Source organism: Xenopus laevis, chromosome 6L (genome assembly GCF_017654675.1).
Source record: "Xenopus laevis strain J_2021 chromosome 6L, Xenopus_laevis_v10.1, whole genome shotgun sequence".
Classification (NCBI taxonomy): domain Eukaryota; kingdom Metazoa; phylum Chordata; class Amphibia; order Anura; family Pipidae; genus Xenopus; species Xenopus laevis.
In genome coordinates this window covers 29,018,030-29,038,620 of record NC_054381.1, presented here as the reverse complement: position 1 = coordinate 29,038,620, position 20,591 = coordinate 29,018,030, and the positions used below count along the sequence as shown (strand labels likewise).

At 38.7% G+C, this 20,591-nt stretch overlaps 1 protein-coding gene across 2 annotated transcripts in view; it reads right to left on the bottom strand.

The window, feature by feature from the left end:
* rundc3b.L (RUN domain containing 3B L homeolog) overlaps positions 1-20,591 on the bottom strand; it is a 104,117-nt gene that overhangs the window by 50,097 nt on the left and 33,429 nt on the right. For both annotated transcript variants that reach the window (XM_041565873.1, XM_041565875.1), the window contains exons 3-4: positions 5,470-5,603; positions 4,071-4,156 (exon numbers count right to left, since the gene is read on the bottom strand). In XM_041565873.1, coding sequence (XP_041421807.1) covers positions 4,071-4,156; positions 5,470-5,603 — 220 coding nt within the window. The remainder of the gene's footprint in view (positions 1-4,070; positions 4,157-5,469; positions 5,604-20,591) is intronic.

Genomic DNA, 20,591 nt, shown 5'->3' with positions numbered 1-20,591 from the left:
CTAAGTGATACAACACAGTTTGAAAGCAGAGTTGCAGTCTGCGCAAAAATATGACACTGTGCATGCAAAAAAACTTAGTCAGGGCGACTTACAGGAGAACTAAACCTTAACTAAAGCAATGGACAGAACTGTTGTATATGTACATTATATTTTGGTCTTCTATACCAGCCCAAAGATGCCCCTGTAGCTCCCCATCTTATTTCCTGCTGATTTACTGAATGTGCTGTTGTCAGTTACTGAGCTTAGGGACCAATGCACAGAGCATCGTGCACGTGACGTCACATGGCGGAAGTGACGTCAGTGTGTCATTCGTGTGATGTCATTTCCGCGCAATTCCTTGGGCCCCCTACCCCCCCCCAGCTCCATAACCAGATGCTGAACCTTTTGGCTGGTTCAATAAGTTCAATATATAAAATATGGCATTCCTAGCCAGATTCATTTTTAGAGTTTAATTTTAGAGTTTTAATCCGCCAAACGAGAGGATCTCTCCCCGATATGCCCACCTTGAGGTGGGCAATATCAGGCTGATCCGATTGTGGGCCCTAGGGCCCAACGATCGGATCCTAACGAATGGTAACGGGCGGTTGGATCGCGCAACCGCATCAACGAAAAATCCGACGGGATTTTTAGTCCCATCTGATCGAGATCTGGACGACTTTCGGCCAGATCTCGATCAGGGAAGCCCGTCGGGAGGCCCCATACACGGGCCAATAAGCTGCCGACACGGTCTGTTGGTAGATTTTATCGGCCCGTGTATGGCCACCTTTAGGGTTGAGAAGATGAGACTAATGAGGGCGCTAGCCTTGGGCCATTCTGGTATAGGGGGATATGACGTGGACTCCACATGAAAAACATTGTTAATGTGTTATTTTTGTTTTGTTTTCAGGTTCTTATTTCCCTGTTATCTTTTACAAAGCCCCATAATAGCTCAAGCCCTAAACCAGTCTTACGTGTCAATACCGTGAAGTCTTTAGCATTGATTTTGCAAATATCTGATAAAAGACAATGTGAAACACACTTCTCTAATGCTCCTTAGAACATGAATGTCTCTAATTTTCATAGTTATTTAATGATTATTTCTAAGAATAAATGCCCTCGAAAAAATACCAAGAATACGCCATTGCTCATTACAGGAAGCAGCAACCGTTTCCCAGTTCTACTATGATTGGAATGATAACAAACAATGCACTGAGGAGAGTAGATTGTCAGAGGGCTCTGCATAACATTGCTATGAATAGAATTGTATTCTTTTACAGACGTTTAACAACTACACTAGAAAATGTTTTTGTTAACTCTTTAAACACTACCCCTAAGTCATGAGGGGTATTTACAACCTTCTGGGCAATGTGCAAAGAGCAGAAAAAAAGAGCAATTCAATTATTTTTGCATTTTGCACACTGCCTTCTGCTGTTGCATAGTTGCCACAGGTCTTTGTGCTTTTGCTCCCCTTAGTTCTATTGTACTTCCAAGGAAAATCATACAAATGACCCCTACAGTTACATATTGTGCTTAAATCAAGGTGTGTATTTATAAGGTACCCATGATACAGTTTTTGCTTCCATTCCATTAAAAAAATGTCTGGCAAAGGTTGACTTTTATCATCCATGGGCAGGATGTAAAGTAAAAAAAATGTTTACTTTGCCTTGTTCCTAAATTATGCACATCTTGCACCCTAAGTGCAAGCTTTTTACACACTCCAAAGTAAGTGCAAACAGTTGCAAACCTTCAATCACATGTGCCAGCAAGCTCAAGGTGCAGCAGACATTACATAGAGAGCTGCAGTTTTGAATCCGGCACAAGGTGCATGGATCAGCAATACCCTGGATGCCCCGTGGATAGTACTTGAGCACTAAAGAATACCCGTTCATAAATAATCTTCTTTATGGCAGTGTTTCAAGACATTAACCGAGGATTCATTAATGCCCCATGTATAGCTGCAAATGGAATTGATCAGAAGTGCTTGCAGGGGCAGAAAGCACTACATCCATAGACCTGTCTGGATATAGAGAATTCATGTTCAGCGATCAGGTAAAATTTTTACAAGAATGTATGGAACTGCACCAAAGTTGCAGTTCACTGGACATACAAAAACGGTGGGCTCTCCACTGGCCCGCATGCCAGCAATCCACACGCAGCTTTGGACAGATTAAGATTCTAACAAAAATAAAGATGGCCATGCCATCCACTATGGAAACTCCCCTACCAGCCACTCTTCCCCTTTAAATTGACACACCTTCGTGAACATGCGGTGGGGGTGGGGAGGCACAAGACAGCAGAGATCGGGAGAGGTCATGCTCAGCAAACTTTTTTTTCCATTGAGGAGGCCCAGTGTGGTCTAGTTTTGCCTCTGAGTGTGGATATCAATAGATTCAAATTTATATTTTCAATTTATACAGAAGGAAATTCTTCGTACAGCACCAAATGAATAAAAATGCCTTTATTGAAAAATTACATGGCAAAACAAACTGGTCCGCAACATTTCAGGCCCTCTATGGCCTTTTTTTCAATCTTGAAAAAAGGCCATAGAGGGCCAGAATTTCCTTCTGGATTGATTATTAGTGGAGGATGGACCACTGACGGTACGCGACACCGACATTTAACTGGGGGATTTAAGCTGACTCAGAAACATTGCTACAATTGATTTTCAATATATGCACCCATTTACTGTACAAATAAAGGTTACAAAATAAGAATAAGATCAGACTGCTCTGCTCAAAAAGCTTGCAATCTAAAGTGATGATAATAATAGCGTGTGCAATACAATAACAAATACTAATAAAAAGAGAGAAATGTGCGATTGGAGTGTGATGCTTTTAAAGTGAAACCACACGTAAACAGAAGCTGCCCTTATAATAAAAAGCAACAAAAACCGAGAATATCAATTTAATTGGTGCCTCAGTCAGTGACCCCCAACACCCATATAGCTTTTATGATTGCAGATAAGTTTTAAAAAAAAATACTTTTTTTAATGACAGCTGGAACCCCTCTAGGCTATTTGACCTATATCAGAAGCAATGATGGAACAAGATTTCACCAGGGTAACATGTACCTAATGATAATTTGCTCTGTGCAACAAATAAAGCTTAACCTCTCTGCTTACAGTGCCTGTGGCTGAAAGGCTGAAAAGAGTAAAATGTCAGCAAGGGACGGCAATATACAGCAATGAGCAGCACATATCAAGCTAACTATTACACTTTCCTTTGCCTTGCTATTCTTTTACTGACATGTTCCCGCATCTGTGCATTGGGCTGGAAGGTTCTGCTGTCTCCATTAGCACTTATTGAGTTTCAGTTGCCCAAATTATCCAATGACTATAATGAAAATAAATGACTCAGGTCCTTCTGTCACTATGAAATTGGATTTCACAGAGGACAGTGAGATTCTCAAAGGTTTCTTGAAACTAATACTGCCAATTTGCTCTCTGGAGATAAAAGGGATGAATGGGGGTAATGGGTGATAAAGGAGGGTGATCGAAACAGCATGGGAAGCAGAGACTTGAGGAGGGAAGGATAAAAACAGGGGAAAAGGTTTAAAAGAAAATCACTATACGTGACAAGAAAAACTGCTGAGTATGTGGCACACAGTATTATTGCACTTCATTCTGTTCAGCTCCCACCTGTCCGGAATGTCCCTTCACCCAGGACTATGGAAGGGAAGTGTCACAGAATAATATATATATATATATATATATATATATATATATATATATATATATACATACATTATATAAACGGAGTAGGATTGTTTTGCCATCAATGAGGATTGACTAAGGATTGACTATATTATAGTTGGAATCAAGTACAAGTACTGTTTTAGTATTACAGATAAAAGGATATATATATATATATTTTTTTTTTCTTAATTAATTTATTTTAATTATTTGTTTAAAAAGATTTCTGGATAATGATTTTCCAGATAACGGATGCCATACCTGTAAAGCAAAGCTCTATAAAACTGACTGAACTGTGCTTTATAAAGTAAATGACTTCTGCACATATGTTTTTCAAATTACTTTTTTCCCCTTTAAAATGATTTAGGTTTCTTATTTTGCAGAAATAAATATGCAAAACCTTGTGGTTTTGTAGTCCCTCAGTGCTGCTGTAATATATTCAGAAAGGCGTTTTTCCATCAGTGCAACTCTAATCCAGGCTCTCCCCTGCAATGAGAAAAAGAGAACATGTCATAATACAAACTAAACCGTCAGCATTAAAAAAAAGGACCATCCGCTTAAAGAGGCAGTTTTTTTGAGTTTGATGTAGATAGTGATATTCTCAGACATTATGCAACGGGTCTTTTGTCATTTGTTATTTTTTGTCATTTATGATTTTTTTTCAGCTGCTCTCCAGTTTCGAATTTCAGAAGCAGTCTATATGCTAGAATACAATTTACAGGGGCGTAACTATAGAGGAAGCAGACCCTGCGGCTGCAGGGGGGCCCAGGAGGCATAGGGGCCCCACGAGGCCCTAATTCATATACAATTTCAATAAATATTGGAGAAACAATTCAACCTCTAAACATTTTAGGGGCCTGAAAAATAATTTGCTGTGGGGCCCAGTGATATCTAGTTACGCCACTTTACCCTAGCAATCACGTAGTGGTAAATAAGAGACTGGAATATGCAAAGGAAAGGGCCTAAAGGGAAAGTAATAAAATACAACAGTAACAATAAAATTGTGGCCTTGAGGACCAACGGGTTTTGACCTCAAATTGAAAACTGAAAAGAGGCAGAAGAAAGAGGCAAATATTTCAATAACTATAAAGCTGGCCATAGATTTTGAGATTTTTAAAAGTTCCGATCGTCATCGTGAGACCACGATTATCTCGGAACGACCATACGAATTGTCCATCAACTAAAAAGACCAATTTGCCAGGAAAACAAAGGGGAGCTGCCTGCTTGGCCCTGCAGACATAGATAGATTGCACTGGGACCGACAAAGATTTTTTAACCTGGCCGATCAATTTTCTGACAGATGTCGGCCGAAAAAGTCGTAAGATGTTCGATCGTTCGAACCCCACGATAATTTCGAAGGATTGGTCGTTCGGCAAGAGAAATCTTTGCGTCTATGGGGAGCTTAAGGAATTGAAAATTAAGACCTGAAAATATACAAAGACCTTAAAGGTGAACTATCTCATTAAAATTAAATATCTATAAACCCTTACATTTCTTGTGCTTTGGTATTGAATATAATGGAAAACTCTGCCCACGCCCTGCCTCTTTTACAACATCTCCTTGCCTTTCTGCAGTTTTCTTCACCTAATATCTGCAAATTTTCCCAAGGCAGAAACTTAACCAGTTTTCCTTCCATTTCCTACAACAGGAGCGACAACATGCACATTATATGATGATATTCAACCTAGTGGATCTGATGATAATATGAGCTAGCATAAACTGTCAGATTGTATCGGCATTAGTCATTAGTGTGAGTGCCCATTCCATGAATCTGCAATGACTGCCATGTGCTTTCTTACCTTAGCTCTGGATGAACTGACATTTTCCATATTCTCAATGCTACAGATACAACTGTGAGACACTTTGGAGCAGGCAACCCGTATGTAATCCCAAAAGCTTCGAGGGCTTTCATAGCCAAACCAGGTAATCTGACCTGCAGACAACAAGAAGACCAGATAAGCAACATCTGCCTGAATACCAGCAGAACTCATTAAGGAGCTCCAGTTTTTTATCTTGTAAATAGCCAGAGAAATATCGAAATGGAAACTCATTAGTTACCAGCTATCAAAATGGTTTTAAATTTTAAACGTCACCAGAATAAAAAGTGTGTTCTTATGCCTTAAAACAAGCTGTTATATTAAGATCTCTTTCTCTAATACAGAAAAAAAGTTAAGTTAGTCAGTCTTTGTGCTTACATAAGGCATTGTATTTGCTGTTTTTCTCTGCTTTCTTCCCTGGTTCTATGGATGGGCAAATCCAAATCCATTTGACATCTTTCATTGGCTTTAATGGGAAAACTCTTATCATCGCCATTTTATTGGCTCATATGCACATTTTAATGCAAAAGACAAAAGTAAACCTCTCCTGGTGGGTAGATTTGTCCATCGGAAGGTTTAAGAAGTGAGTGCATCACATCCCATGCCCTTCCCCAATATGTAAGGCCATGATCCTCTGAAAACATGTTCTGACATCAAAAGAGATTGACCAGAAACTGGAAAAAAAAACCACATTATACAAAGAAACAACTGTTGTTGATGCCTTCTGGATAAACAGGTCTTAGCCCCTAAGGCCTGGGACACACTGGGCGATTTGGGGAGATTTAGTCGCCTGGCGACTAATCGCCGCAACTTTCCATGACCAATCTTCCCCGAATGCCTCCCCTCGCTCTGCGTCTGGCTAAAATGAAAAATCGCCTGCGCTAATCACATGCGGCGATTCGTTTTCCGAAGTCGCCCGAAGTTTCCTCGCCTTCGGGCGACTTCGGAAAACGAATCGCCGCGTGTGATTAGCGCAGGCGATTTTTCATTTTAGCCAGGCGCAGAGCGAGGGGAGGCATTCGGGGAAGATTGGTCATGGAAAGTCGCGGCGATTAGTCGCCAGGCGACTAAATCTCCCCAAATCGCCCAGTGTGTCCCAGCCCTAAATGGTCAGCTTTACAGTATATTATAAATTACATTTTCTGTTTTTTTTTTCTATCATTGTTCAGTGAGTTTTAACAAATCTGTTTATGGAAAATGTTACTATTTCCAGCTTCACTGCTTGAAAAGAACAAACCTGCCTTTATGTAGATAGTTAAACAATGACTCATTCTGATATTTATTGTTCAGGGGTTTATAGAGCAGAAATAAGAACAGCAGCAGAGACAGATTTCCATCAGACTGAGTGTTGTACTGGACAAGGTGTATCGGGTGCATAGGTAATGCAGAAAAACAAACTATGCTCTTGCTGACATAGCATTCTGCTGCATCTGCTGCATCTGTTGCCCAGTACCTTTTAACAATCAACTGCCAATAAAAAAAAAAAGACAGATAGATTATTTATAAACTTTCATAAAAGTTTAAGGTGATATGGATGCCAAGCAGATTTTGGAAAGGTACAGGCTCCATCAAGGAACATGATTGCTCTTTTTCACTGGTATAGTGAGCAAAATGTCAGTAACTACTTGTTCACTCTTCTGCCAGCAGGCCTGTATCTGTGTATGTGGAGCCTATGATCTAACCAGCCACTCCCCAAAATAATACACATAGCCGTGTTTAGTGCTGAACTCATTGTGTGTATTATTATGGTCAGGTCACAACAGCTGCACGAACCCCATTATTTCACAAATGGCAATATGACCCCTTAAAACCTCCCAAGATAAAGACCACCTATCCGTTATCTGGAAACCTGTTATCCAGAAAACTCAGCATTACAGGATGTCCGTCTGCCATAGACTCCATTATAATTAGGGATGCACAGAATCTACTATTTTGGATTCGGCTAAACCCCCGAATTCTTTGCGAAAGATTCGGCCCAATAACGAACCGAATCTAAATCCTAATTAGCATATGCAAATTAGGGGTGGGAAGGGGAAACATTTTTTACTTCCTTCTTTAGTGATAAAAAGTCATGCAATTTCCCTCTCCGCCCCTAGTTTGCATATGCAAACTAGGATTCGGATTTGGTTCAGCTGGGCAGAAGGATTCTGCTTAATCCGAATCCTGCTGAAAAAGGCTGAATCCTTTACCGAATCCTGGATTCGGTGCATCACTAATTATAAACACATAATTATAATTAAAAAAAAAATTTCCTTTTTCTCTGTAATAATAAAACAGTACCTTGTACTTGATCCAAACTAAGATATAATTAATTCTTATTGGAGGCGAAACTACTGTATCCTATTGGGTTTATCTGATGTTTTAGCTACTTTTTAGTAGATGTATGGAGTAAGCAAAATATGCATTCTGGATAACAGGTCTCAAAGTGTCCCCTCGCAAACTTCGTTCCCCCAGAGAAAACAGCCCTAACCTTGATAGTTCTCATCGATTAATTCTTCCATTCATCTGACCAGTTTAGTTGCACATCTTGGCATTCTTTCCAGCCCATTTACTGTACATCCTACTTACTCTGTAACTACAGAATGTCTGAAGGACACCATCAAAAAAAGCACAGACCAAAGCAGAATTTCAAGATAAGAGGATAATGTAAAAGAAACAGGCTGGATCAAAACTAGTCATTTGGACTTGCAAGTTTAAAGTCCAGTGCTTTGAAAATTTAGAAAACTGTCAAAGGCATATCGAATGGTTACTAAACAGAGCCATTAGTGTTTTAGTTGGTTTCCTAAACATGATCAGGTGAACAGAAATATTTTATCATAATTTCATATGGAACAAAAAGGCTCAGCATTTGTGAATTTTAACTGAAGGCCAAAGACTTTCAGCATAACTTTTAGAATAATGCTCTTTTTTACAAAGTGTATTGATGAGTCTTGGAAACTAAAATCATCACGCTTTGAATTACAACAAAGTTTCGGGTAGTGCATTAGCTGGGATTATTATCCGTTTTTGACTTCCTAAAAGATCATTCTCAATTAAACATATTTATTCTGGGCATTAACAGCAGACTAAATATATTCATTTTCAAAGGCTTCATTGTAATCTTTGGTTCATTCAAACCTATAACAATGGCTTAGAAAGAGAGAGAATAGCCTCTGTTCATACACAGGGATTACATTTTATGTTAAACAGATCATGTAGTATGAAGTTTTCACTTATTGTATGCAGAGAGAATATAATGTTTGCCTTGAAAGAGACATTCAGCATTTAGATAAACATTAGTTAGAATCACCCCTAACAACCCTCTGCTGTCTAAGTAGAAGTTCCAGTTCTTATGTATAATTACAATAAAAAAAAGGAAAATTATATGGACATAAACTATACCGACTTAATGCATATGCTGGGAATGAACACAATATAAATATAATAGGCTAAGGAGAAAATAAATATGTACTGTACTGCAGAAAGGCAGTGTTGGATAGGGACCCCAAATAATTATACAGTTAAGGGCCCAGTTTGGACCTAAAGGAGAACTCTGGCTTCCAAACCAAAATTTGATAAAGAGGCCCACATAATACAGAAACCCCTAATATATCTATCACAGTTACCTGTTTCTTCAAAAAGTATAAATATATGCCATTTTCTCTTTCTGCATCATTTGAAATTATGGCAGGGAAGGAGGGACTAAACACTTATGTTACAAACAGTAACAACTCCTGCACATCTTACAGACAGCATGCAGGAACTACATAACCCACAATGCATTGCACTATAATGTTCTGTTCCTTATTGAAATCACATGTGCAGGGAATTGTGGGGTTTGGAGGATGCAGGCTAAGGACAAATGGCTGCTGATACGAAGTAACAATAGTCAGCCAGTTCAGCAAAGTAGTCAGACAGATCAGAAGGAGAGCAGGGGGCTAGGCTTAGGGAACTGTTCCAAACCATTAAAAATAATGAAAAGTCTGCATATTTTTTAATTGATGTATATTGCAGAGTTACTTGAAATGATCTTTACTTTTCAAAAAGCTTAAGTTATGTTTTTGTGGAGTTCCCCTTTAATGCATCTCTGCAGATAATCTTTGTTAGGTTTTATGCTTCAAAGATGGTTGTACAGGATTACTGTCTGTGTGGGCTGGTTTGAGAGCTGGGAGGCATATTGGACCCTGTACACCGGAAAATAGAACTGCCTTTGTGAAATAATATATATATATATATATATATATATATATATATATATATATATATATATATATATATATATATATATATATATATATATAGTGCATCGTTGCACCATGCACTAATAAAAATCCTTTGATATATATTTGAGGAGTCAATGCCGTGAGTGCTTTCGCTGGACTGATATTTACGAATTTGGTTAGCACCCGGCCCATAACTATACGAATGGTGAGTGCCGAGTTTAGTTTATCTTCAGTATCAAATAAAATCCTTGGATTTCAAATGAGAAAATTGCACTGTGATATCACAAGAAATCATATTAGATATTCAGCACTCCATCCATATATGCAGTGACAGATTTGTACATGCCCCCAATAATGCTCCGTAATCCATGTCTTTATATTGGTGCAACCAAATGAGTCATCCTCTGATTGAGTTCATCTCTGACAGCCAGTGAGACTCAAGTACAAGTACAAAGCCTTTATCTTCTGAGATGATACAAGGCTTGTCTTAATAACAGTGTCCACAAAATGGCTCCTGCCTGCTTGTTATAATTATGAATTCCCAGACTGAAGGAAACAAGATTCAAATAATTTATATAGTGTAATTAAAGTTAATTGTCCTTGACTAATCTGATAAAATAAGATTTTGAATAATTTTTTTGGGTGACGGGTCCCCTTTAAGGGGTTTATTTACTAAAATTCAGATCTCATTTTTTAAATAAAAAAAACTTGACCAAACTCCCATCCACGATTTTGTCTTAGTTATCATTAAAATAACTTGAATTAATACCAATTGAGTAAAAACCTGAATTGTATCTGAATTTTTTCTGAATTTTTTTCAACAAAACGCTCGATTTTTTAAGGTTTTTGCTTGGAAACCCCGAAATGTTGGGATTATTGGGCTAAACTCAGCGCAGACCACTATATCTTCTAATTGGGATAGGGACATCTCCCACTGACTTATAAATGACCTCGACAGATTTGAGATGGCGGATTTTCAGATTCTGACTTTTTGCAGCCGGGGTATAATAAATCTCGGAAAATTCAAGTTTTTGCCCCGAAAAATCGAGTTTTAGTAAATAACCCCCTAAATGAACCTGATAGGCTAGTTTTGCTTCCAACAATGCTGGAATACAAATACAAGGTACTGTTTTATTATTACAGAGAAAAAGATTAGATGAAAAAAATATAATTATTTGGATAAAATGGAGTAGGGAAGACAGCCTTCCCGTAATTCGGAGCTTTCCGAATAACAGATCCCATTCCTGTATAGGAAAGGGGCCTGAATAGAAAGCTAATCTTGTGTCATAAAATTGTAGCCTCACAAAGCAATTGTTTTTTTTTTTACTGCCTCTGAACAGTGGCCATCAGCAGTAGCAGTTTGTAAGGATCGGATGTAGAGGAAGGAGGAGGTAGAACACAATAAAGTTGAATTTGGAGGAAAGTATAAACATAACATAATAAAGATCAAGTGCAAAATTCATTTTTCAGAGTTAAATCTATATTTAAGGTCTAGAGCCTTTATGTACCCAAAGTTTTAGATGTGTTTAGAAGCTAAGGTCGTGTCTATGAATACTGGTGAGGTTATTGCAGCATCAGTTCAATTCCATAATGCAGTGCAAGTTCTCACCCCCTCGAGGGGGTTGTACTACTGAGAAAGGCCGGTAACTGGGTCAGTTAAAAAAAAACTGTGCTTCAAGGTAAAGGCACTGGATTTAAATGTATGACCAAAAAACATTTTGATGACACTGTTATTTACACTCACAAAGGCTGCCCTTTGTCATAGGTTAAAGGGGAGCACTAGCAGAGGTGTGATTTAAAGTGATTCTGCCAAAAAACATTTATTATTTCTATAAAGGAGCAATTTGTACCTAATGTGTGTCTTTTTGTGTTTATTCTTATTTTGCTACAGCATCATTAACTACAACTACACTTCAGGCTTGTTTTGATAATTACCAGTACCTGGTGCCAAAGTCACAAGTTAAAGGGATTCTATCATGATTTTTATGGTGTCGTTTTTATTTCTAAACGACACTGTTTACTTTACAAATCACTCACTCTACCATATTGAATTTTATTCCTGAACCAACAAGTGTATTTTTTTTATAGTTGTAATATTGGTGTGTAGGCAGCCAGCTCGGGTAATTTTGTCTGGTTATGTACTTTCAGAAAGAGACAGCACTTCACAATGGAACTGCTTTCAGATAAGCTATTGTTTCTCCTACTGTAACTGGAGGAGTCACAGTGGGACTTGGATTTACTATTGAGTGCTGTTCTCATATCAACCAGTGAGCTGTTATCTTGTGTCAGGGAGCTGTAATCTTGTTGCCTTCCCATTAGTCTGCTGATGGGTTGCTGAAGGTGAAAGGGAAGGATGACATCACTCCAACTTGCAGTGCAGCAGGAAAGAGTGACTGAAGTTTATCAGAGCACAAGTCACATGAATGAGGGCACCTGGGAAATAACAACATTTCTAGCTCCATGTCAGAATTCAAAATTAAATATAAAAGATCAGTTTGCTCTTTTGAAAAATTGATTTCAATGCTAGAGTGCAGGAGGGCAGACTCCCTTTAAACAAGGAACCATACAGAGCCCCAGATGAGAAAAGAACACTGCACAATTCTAGGCATTTGGTTGTCCAAGAGATAAATAGGGCTTTGACAAAATCCCAATGCTGCCATTGCCATTAAGGGCATAGATAGAGCTTAAAGGACAAAGAAAGTCTAATTTACTGTGGGGTATCAATATGTTAGGAAAAAAAATAATTGTCATTATTTCAGTGTTTTCTTCAGTGCACTTTGCAAATTACATTCATTTTTCAAGTGGTTTCTGAAATATTAGCAGTTTTATATAGTTTTATACTGCTCCGCAGACTTGCAACAGCATTTTCAAGGCCCAGAGTATCAGAGACCCTAAGGGGCCTATTTATCATGCAGTGTAAAACGTAGGAGAAAAACATTACCCTATAGCAACCAATCAGATTTTTGCTTATGTTTTCTAGTAGGAGACTGTTGGAGTCTAATTGCCGATTGGTGGCTATGGGCAACATTACCGGTGATGTTTTTCTCCAATGTTTTACACTGCAGGATAGATAGGCCCCTAACTGTCTATGTACTTCCTGGATTCCGTTAACCCTAGGGATGCTACAGCTTAGTTAGACTTGTACAACTGGTGCATGCACAGTATAGTAACATTTTCTGATTTAACTACACTGCACATACATACCTCCCAACTGTCCCGTTTTAGAGGGACAGTCCCTCTTTTGACAGCTCAACTCGCAGTTGCTCATTTGTACTGGAAACACACTTTTTTCTCTGCACTGAACAGCCAGAAAAAGAAACAAAGTTTCTAACTTAATTGGCTTTTGGCAGAGAGCCCAGAACAGCCACAGTAGCAGATAAAATATTTTTGTAACAATTTCGAGATAAGTAATTGTAACAATATAACATAACAGGTCCCTTGGCAAAAGTTAAGCTGGCCATAGACACACAGATCCTATCGTACGAATCGAGGATTTGTACGATTTTCGGATCGTTTGTGGTGAGTGCCGACATCTTTCGGAGATCGGTCGTTTGGTCGATCGGACATGTTTGATTTTGACCCGACCAATCCCACCGGAGCCTATTGCGCATCGTAATCGGATCGTTCGGCCGTACGCCCCAACATTCAGATTACCCCCGATATAACCACGCTCGTTAATGGCATATCTGGGAAAGATCCGATCGTTTGGCGATGTTGCCAAACTAGCGGATCTTTGCGTCTATGGCCACCATTAGACTCACAGCTTATAGGGCAATTCACCTTCATTAGCAAAACTAAAATAACTGAAAAAATGTTCAAAATTTCATAACCTGCCAAATTTTGTAAAATGAACATGGTAATTAGGGGGTGGTCAAAATATGTTTGCCACACTACGCTCGTCAATTTTTTTTGTCCCAAAATGTTGGGAGGTATGCACATACACATGTTTTCCAACCTGGGAATAAAAATGTAGTGATTTTATTCACTGGGGTCCTCTAACATATTGGTGAATTAAACTTTACTTGTCCTTTAAGAGACAGGTGATGGTAGGCTTAATGATTCAAAGGACTGCACTTCTCTGTAACCTCCCTACAATCCTGATTGGAAAACCGTCATGGAGTACCCCTGCTTTCCATTAAGCTCCACCCCTTTTTGGATCCACTAATCAGTAGTCTACTTCCACCAAAAGAACAAAAGCAAAATAACCAGGATTCCAACTTTTGCAGCAAGAAAAATTAGCATGAAATTTTTCTGTGAAAGAATGTTTATTTAGTTCTGCTTCTATATCCATAAATAAAATGAATTTCCGCATGCATGCGTTCATTTGCTTCCCTTGTTTAATACAAACGCACTGTTTTTATATGCTTTTTATGAAGTGCAAATTACATGAGTTTTGGCTTCTTGCCATCACAAATGCAAAAACTAAATTAATATTTTTAACCAGGCTTAATAGAGAGAGACTCATCGAGAGCAACAGCTGAATGTGTGCTTGTTAGAGAGCTTCTTTTTAGCCTTGTTTCATTAGACAAACAGAATAGCAAAAGGCTTCTCTGGAAGCAATGACATTAATGTCTCTTTTCACTCCTCATAGGCTTTGGCAGATTATTAATTCTGTATTCGAGCTGCAGCCTACAGCCAGGGTTCTCAAATGGAGCCCACACACCTGATCCATAAAAAACTCTATGAGATATTCCCAATTCTCACCCATTATAGAGGAAGCCACACTCCTTTTGTGCCACTTCCCCCCTTTTCACTGGGCCTAGAGACCTGCCTACATAAGCTTCTGTAAGTCTTTTTTGTCTTTACTCTCATTTTGCCTCTTCTGCCTGATGAATGTTGCTCAAATCCATCTACTGATTTGGGAAAACCTGGAGCTACAACCACCGGAGACGTGGTAGTAGCTCCAGGGTTCCCACAGATGGTTGGGTCTAGGGTCTGATGGATCGTTGACGAGGTCCACTGGGGCAGCTACCCCACACCCCCTCTGGGGACCCCACCATCTGCTCACTCACCCAGCAACTGCCCTTCCCCCCTCCACGTGCACCTTATTCTTTTTCTGTGATAGGTGGAGGGCAGCGAGGAGTGAAGACATTAGTTCTTTTAGTCCTCTAGAGTGAAATTCCACCACTCTCCATTCATTTCTATGGGATTTTGAAAGATGTATTTATCAAAGGAAGAACTTTCACTCTCATTAATAAATACTCTTTTAAAAATCCCATAGAAATTAACGGAGAGTGGCGGAATTTCACTCTAGAAGACTGTGACGACCTCTAAGTTCACTCTTTGATAAATATTTATTAGGGATGCACCGAATCCAGGATTCGGTTCGGGAATAGGCCAGGATTCAGCCTTTTTCAGCAGGATTCGGCCGAATCCTTGTGCCCGCCCGAACCAAATCCGAATCCTAATTTGCATATGCAAATTAGGGTCAGGGAGGGAAATCGCATGACTTTTTGTCACAAAACAAGGAAGTAAAAATGTTTTTCCCTTCCCATCCCTAATTTGCATATGCAAATTAGGATTCGGTTCGGGTCGAATCCAAAATAGTGGATTCGGTGCATCCCTAATATTTATAAATCCAAAGTCAGTAAAACAGCGCTTCCCAAGAAAGCCCAGGAAAAGACAGCAAGAAAGAATAAAAAATGTTCCAAAATATAGTGTAGTATAATTTGTATATATTCGTCACCGCTCTGTGTGAATACTCCATAATTAACCTCACATGAAAAACCCACTCCTTCATTTAGCAGACCATAGTTACACATTTTTCTTATCCTATATAATAAAGTTCAAGTGTCTCTGCGTCCATTCCCTGTGTCCGTGGGATTGCGCTACTGCGCATGTGCCCCACGGACCGTCCGAATTTTCTACATATGTTCTAGTGCCCGTTAATTTAACGGGCTTAATGTCTAGTTCCTTAATAATCCACCACCAAGGAAAGATGAGTACTTACAAACGTTTAAAATAGTTATATGCCTGTCTGGAAGTTCTTTCAATGCGTTTGTCCAGATCCCAAATGCACTTCATATAGTGTAAAAAAAAGTCTTTAATAAATAACACATAAGTTTAAAGCCAGTATGTTACTCTCCTCCAAGAGAAGCCTTTAAAGAAGTCCAGAGTGATGAAACGTGTCAGTCAGGCTTAGTGACGTCAGCCAGGGTGCGTCCGGAGAGGAACACGCCCTGAAGACAGTAACATGCCGGCTTGAATAACTGAACTCCGAACACAGCGTACCGGGTATATGCAATTGAACCTGGAAAGGACTGATAAGCCTCAATCTGCTTGGTTTTATAAGAGTGCAATTTTTAAACTTATTTATTAAAAAAAATTTTTACACAATATGAAGTGCATTTTCCTTAGCAAATCGAGGATTGGGATCTGGACAAACGCATTGAGAGAACCTCCAGACAGGCATATAACTATTTTAAACATTTGTAGGTACCCCTCTTTGCTTGGTGGTGGATTATTATTATTTCTAGGTCCTTCTAACCCTATTGTACTCTGTAATCCTTGTCTGTTATCCACCATTTATTCCCTGTTTGCTATAACTGCAGTAAAGCACTGCGTATCTTGACAGCACTATATAAATAAATGATGATGATGATTATTAAGGAATAAGAAAAATGTGTAACTATGGTCTGCTGAATGAAGGAGTGGGTTTTTCACGTGAGGTTGATTATAGAGTGTTCACACAGAGCGGTGACGAATAATTCCAAAAATACTACACTAAATTTTGGAACATTTTTTATTCTTTCTTGCTGTCTTTTCCTGGGCTTCCTTGTGAAGTGCTGTTTCACAGATTTTGGATTTATAAAGATTTTTACTGGTTGGAGAGCAGAATAGAAACGGCTACAGGACCGAACTTCTGGTATCCTTTCTTTTTCAGTGTCTTTGATAAATGTACCCCTTAGTGCTGCCGCTATGACACTGAGGGGCAGATTTATCAAGGGTAAAAACCCTCGAATTCGACCCTCGAAGTAAAATCCTTCGAATATTGAATTCGAACGATTTTAAGCGATCGATTGAAGGATTTTTATTTGTTCAAAAAAAACTTAGAAAAGTGCTGGGGAAGGTCCCCATTGGCTAACATTGCACCTCGGTAGGTTTAAAGTGGAGAAGTATGAAGTCGAAGTATTTTTTAAAGAGACAGTAGTTCAATTATCGAATGGTCGAATAGTTGAACGATTTTTACTTTGAATCATTCGAATCATTCAATTCGATCAAATTCAATCGAATTTGACCAATTCGATGGTCGAAGTACCCAAAAAAATACTTGAAATTCGAATTTTTTTCCATTCAAATTATTCACTCGGGCTTAGTAAATCTGCCCCTAACATCTGAGTGCATTATGGGTAAAAAAAAACATGGAGATTTACATACGGAATTGCACTTTGGACGAGTACTTGCATTTATAAATGAACCCAATGGTATTCTATATGTTAAGGAACTAGCGCTCTCGGTAACCCATGACAGCTGCCTGTCACTTCTACACAGACCCATTTGTTCAGTTAACTATTAGTGAACCATCTGATTGCCTAATGAGTCAGTCGGGCAAACAACCACAAAATCCAACCACCTTGAGCCTTTTTGTGCAACTCTAATAACCGCTGGTTTGTTCAGAGAAGCAAGAGAGAAAATAAATCTGTGCAACCTGTCACCATAATGTATTAGAAAGCTAAAGTACCCAGGGCTCTGTTGACAATAATACATTTCTCATTAATTCAAACCAGAGGCAAGAAAATAATGTGAAATACAAAAACTGGTAACAGAAAAATGGAAACTGAAATATTTAGCAAAATGCTACATTTATGGAGGAATGTAATATGTTTCAAACGTTCGCAAAGACCAATGCAAACATTGGGGACCATGTTTGCTTCCTTTTTGACCAATTACAGACCTCAAATACTTCCTCATAAAGTTTGCAACCATATGGCTCTTGCGAACATTCTCAGTGTATGTAATAGCAATCGCAAAGTGTATCGTGCGACTAAATATTTTACGAAATTCCAGAGCAGGTGTTAACACTAACTTTCGCTTAGGGATGGATTCACCAGCAAATGATTTTACATTGCGAGCTGCACTAAAGCATTTCAGACATGTGATTTTAATTACATTCCCCCTTAAATGCATAAAGCAAATTAAAAATAAGTAAAATTATATATAATTACGCATTTACAAACTGGTACTAATGTTTTAGATCAATAATATATTTTTTATTTAAAAAAAAAAACAAGACTTTCTCCTTTTACGATCAATTTGATACCCTCATTGTGCAGTTTGGCAGAACACGTTTCTATTATTTATAGAAAAATAATAAGCGTGTATCCTTAGAGAACCAATCATTACTCTGGGAAAGTGATTGGCATATCACATCTTTTTACAAACAGCATTCTGTATCTATTGTATCTAGGCCGATAGTTTATGAAAGATCTCCTGTCACCTAAATTGTTTCAACATCTCAAGGGCAGTGACACACATGAAGATTCGGGGAGATTTAGTCACCTCTTCTTCGGGCGACTAATCTCCCTGAAAAGCCTTCCCTCTGGCTAGATGGCACTCAAAGAGCTTTATTTTCCGAAGTCGGCTGACGTTTCCTTATGAGGCAACTTCGGGCGACTTCGGAAAATGAAGCGCTCCGAGTGCCATCCCGCTGGCAATTTAGATTCTAGCCGGTGGGAAGGCTTTTCAGTGAGGTTAGTTGTTTGAAGAAGGGGCGCCGGGCGACTAAATCTCCCTGAATCGTAGCGTGTGCCCTTACCCTAAAGGGATACTATCATCATAATCATGTGTGTATAAAGATAATGTTAAATTGTATCTATGCAGAAACAATAATAAATACATACAAAAATAATGATACAAAATAAATACAAAAATAATGGAGTCAAAGCACAGTTCTAAGCAGAAAGGTGCAAAAACCTGGCCAACTGGCCTAAATCAATCTATTAAAATTGGAAATGGTTGTGGAGACTTGTTGGGAGAATAATGGTAATGGTAATGTTTTATGCCTATTGACTTCACAGTTACTCACACAGCCTCCGTTGGTTTTACCCAGGCCAATGAACTGGCATTGAACCATGTTCTGCATGTTGGACCTGGTAGTAAGTTTGGTTTTGTAAAATACTTCATGAGACTTCTTTTCAAAAAATCCATCAAAAAATCCATCATAACACACCTTCAGAAATAGAAAACACTGATCAATTGATCTGTAACCTAAGCCTTACAAACAAATTGTTAGATCTCATAATACTTAGTTATCATAGCCACCTGGCCCCCTGGTGGTGGATTCTGCTAAGAAAAAGAGGGCCCACAAAAAAAATGACCCCAATCTGCCCAGGTCATGTTTAATTATGGCTAAACAAATCGATGATGTGCCCAAAATCATGCAGAGGTCCATAAACATAACACACAAACAAAACCCTATGCTTATTACATCATGTGCCTGGACAGACTTTGAGGTCTTCTCCTAAAAGCCTCATACCAGGTTCATGTGCCTGTCCTATGGCACTTCCCTAATGTTTTACTATTGGCTGGCAGTCCCAAAAGTTCCAAAAAGTTTGATCATGGCCATCCCAAGAACAAGGGAGACTGCAACCTAGAAAAACTGAAGTCACATACAGCATACAGTATTAGGGTTCTAGAAAAAGTTGTTCTGACTGATACAACAGTAAATATTTCTCAGTCCCTGTTCAATGCAATTCAGATTATTTTCTCAAAGCATAAATACAAAATGCATTGCAAATGTAACCTTTCTATCCCCTTTAACGATGATGCTGGGAGCAGTATGTTAGATTTGTTGTCCTTGCATTAGGCAATTCATCAACAGAGGATCCTGTCAGATAAATGAACCCTTATCAGAAAATACACAGCTTTGTAGAAAAAACACATTTATATTCTGCTTTTCACCATAATTTTATCCATACCAAACATGCCGCATGGATTTCTGTGCAGCATTAGAGAAGACGGTTCATTTAGATTATCAAATGCGTTCTTCAAAGGGATTCAAAAGGAGGACAAATCTTAATTAGAATTTTAAAGTAGATATGGAAAGTAAAGGCCAGTCTCAGTGCATGAATAGCTGATAAAGGGACATATCTGAGGCATAATTAGCCAAAACTAAAAGTGGGTGCAGAATAGAAATTAGTGTTCACTTCCTGGGAAAAGGTAAATTATGACAGAATCAGGCTAAATAACAGCAAAACAAAACAGTTTAAGGGGAGTCAAGGAAGGAGAAACAATAATGTTGTATTCTATTTAACAGCATGGAATGTCTAATGCCGTGAGCACTGTCAGCAGAACAGATTTATTGTTTCACAGAGAACAGAAAAAGTAAGCGTTATTGGCCTTATAAACAGAAAATTGTACATTTGGGTTCAGTCCCTGAGGCTGGCCAGTTAGTTGCAGAGTCAGGAGTCTCCGAACACCTACCGCAACTGATAATTGAACACATTCTTCAGCTTCTTCAGAAGACATTTATTAAAGAAGGGGAGTGTAAAGAGTTGCACCAATCTTGAGGAGTCCAGTTACACACATGTATTGATAGTCAGTTGTGGAACTGAGATATATGACTATGAAGATTTTCATTCATCCAGGTCATGGTATATCTAGTATAGGTCAATCTAAAAACAACTGGACTTGCTGAGTAATCAATGAAGACGTTTCACTACTCATCCGAGCAGCTTCTTCAGTTCAACTGACTGGTGTGGGAAATTCTCGGCATATAAACTCTTCCACTAATCCATTTACAATGGCACATTGTAACTCTTCAAAGAGGTGACATCTGAAGAAACTCACAGAGGTGTAGATTCTGTGTAGTTGTGATAGGATTATCCAATGTGTCATGTGTCAATGTGTCTGAATCCGCCGGGGTACAGATGTTTGAACAGCATTGTATGTAGCAGACAGGTG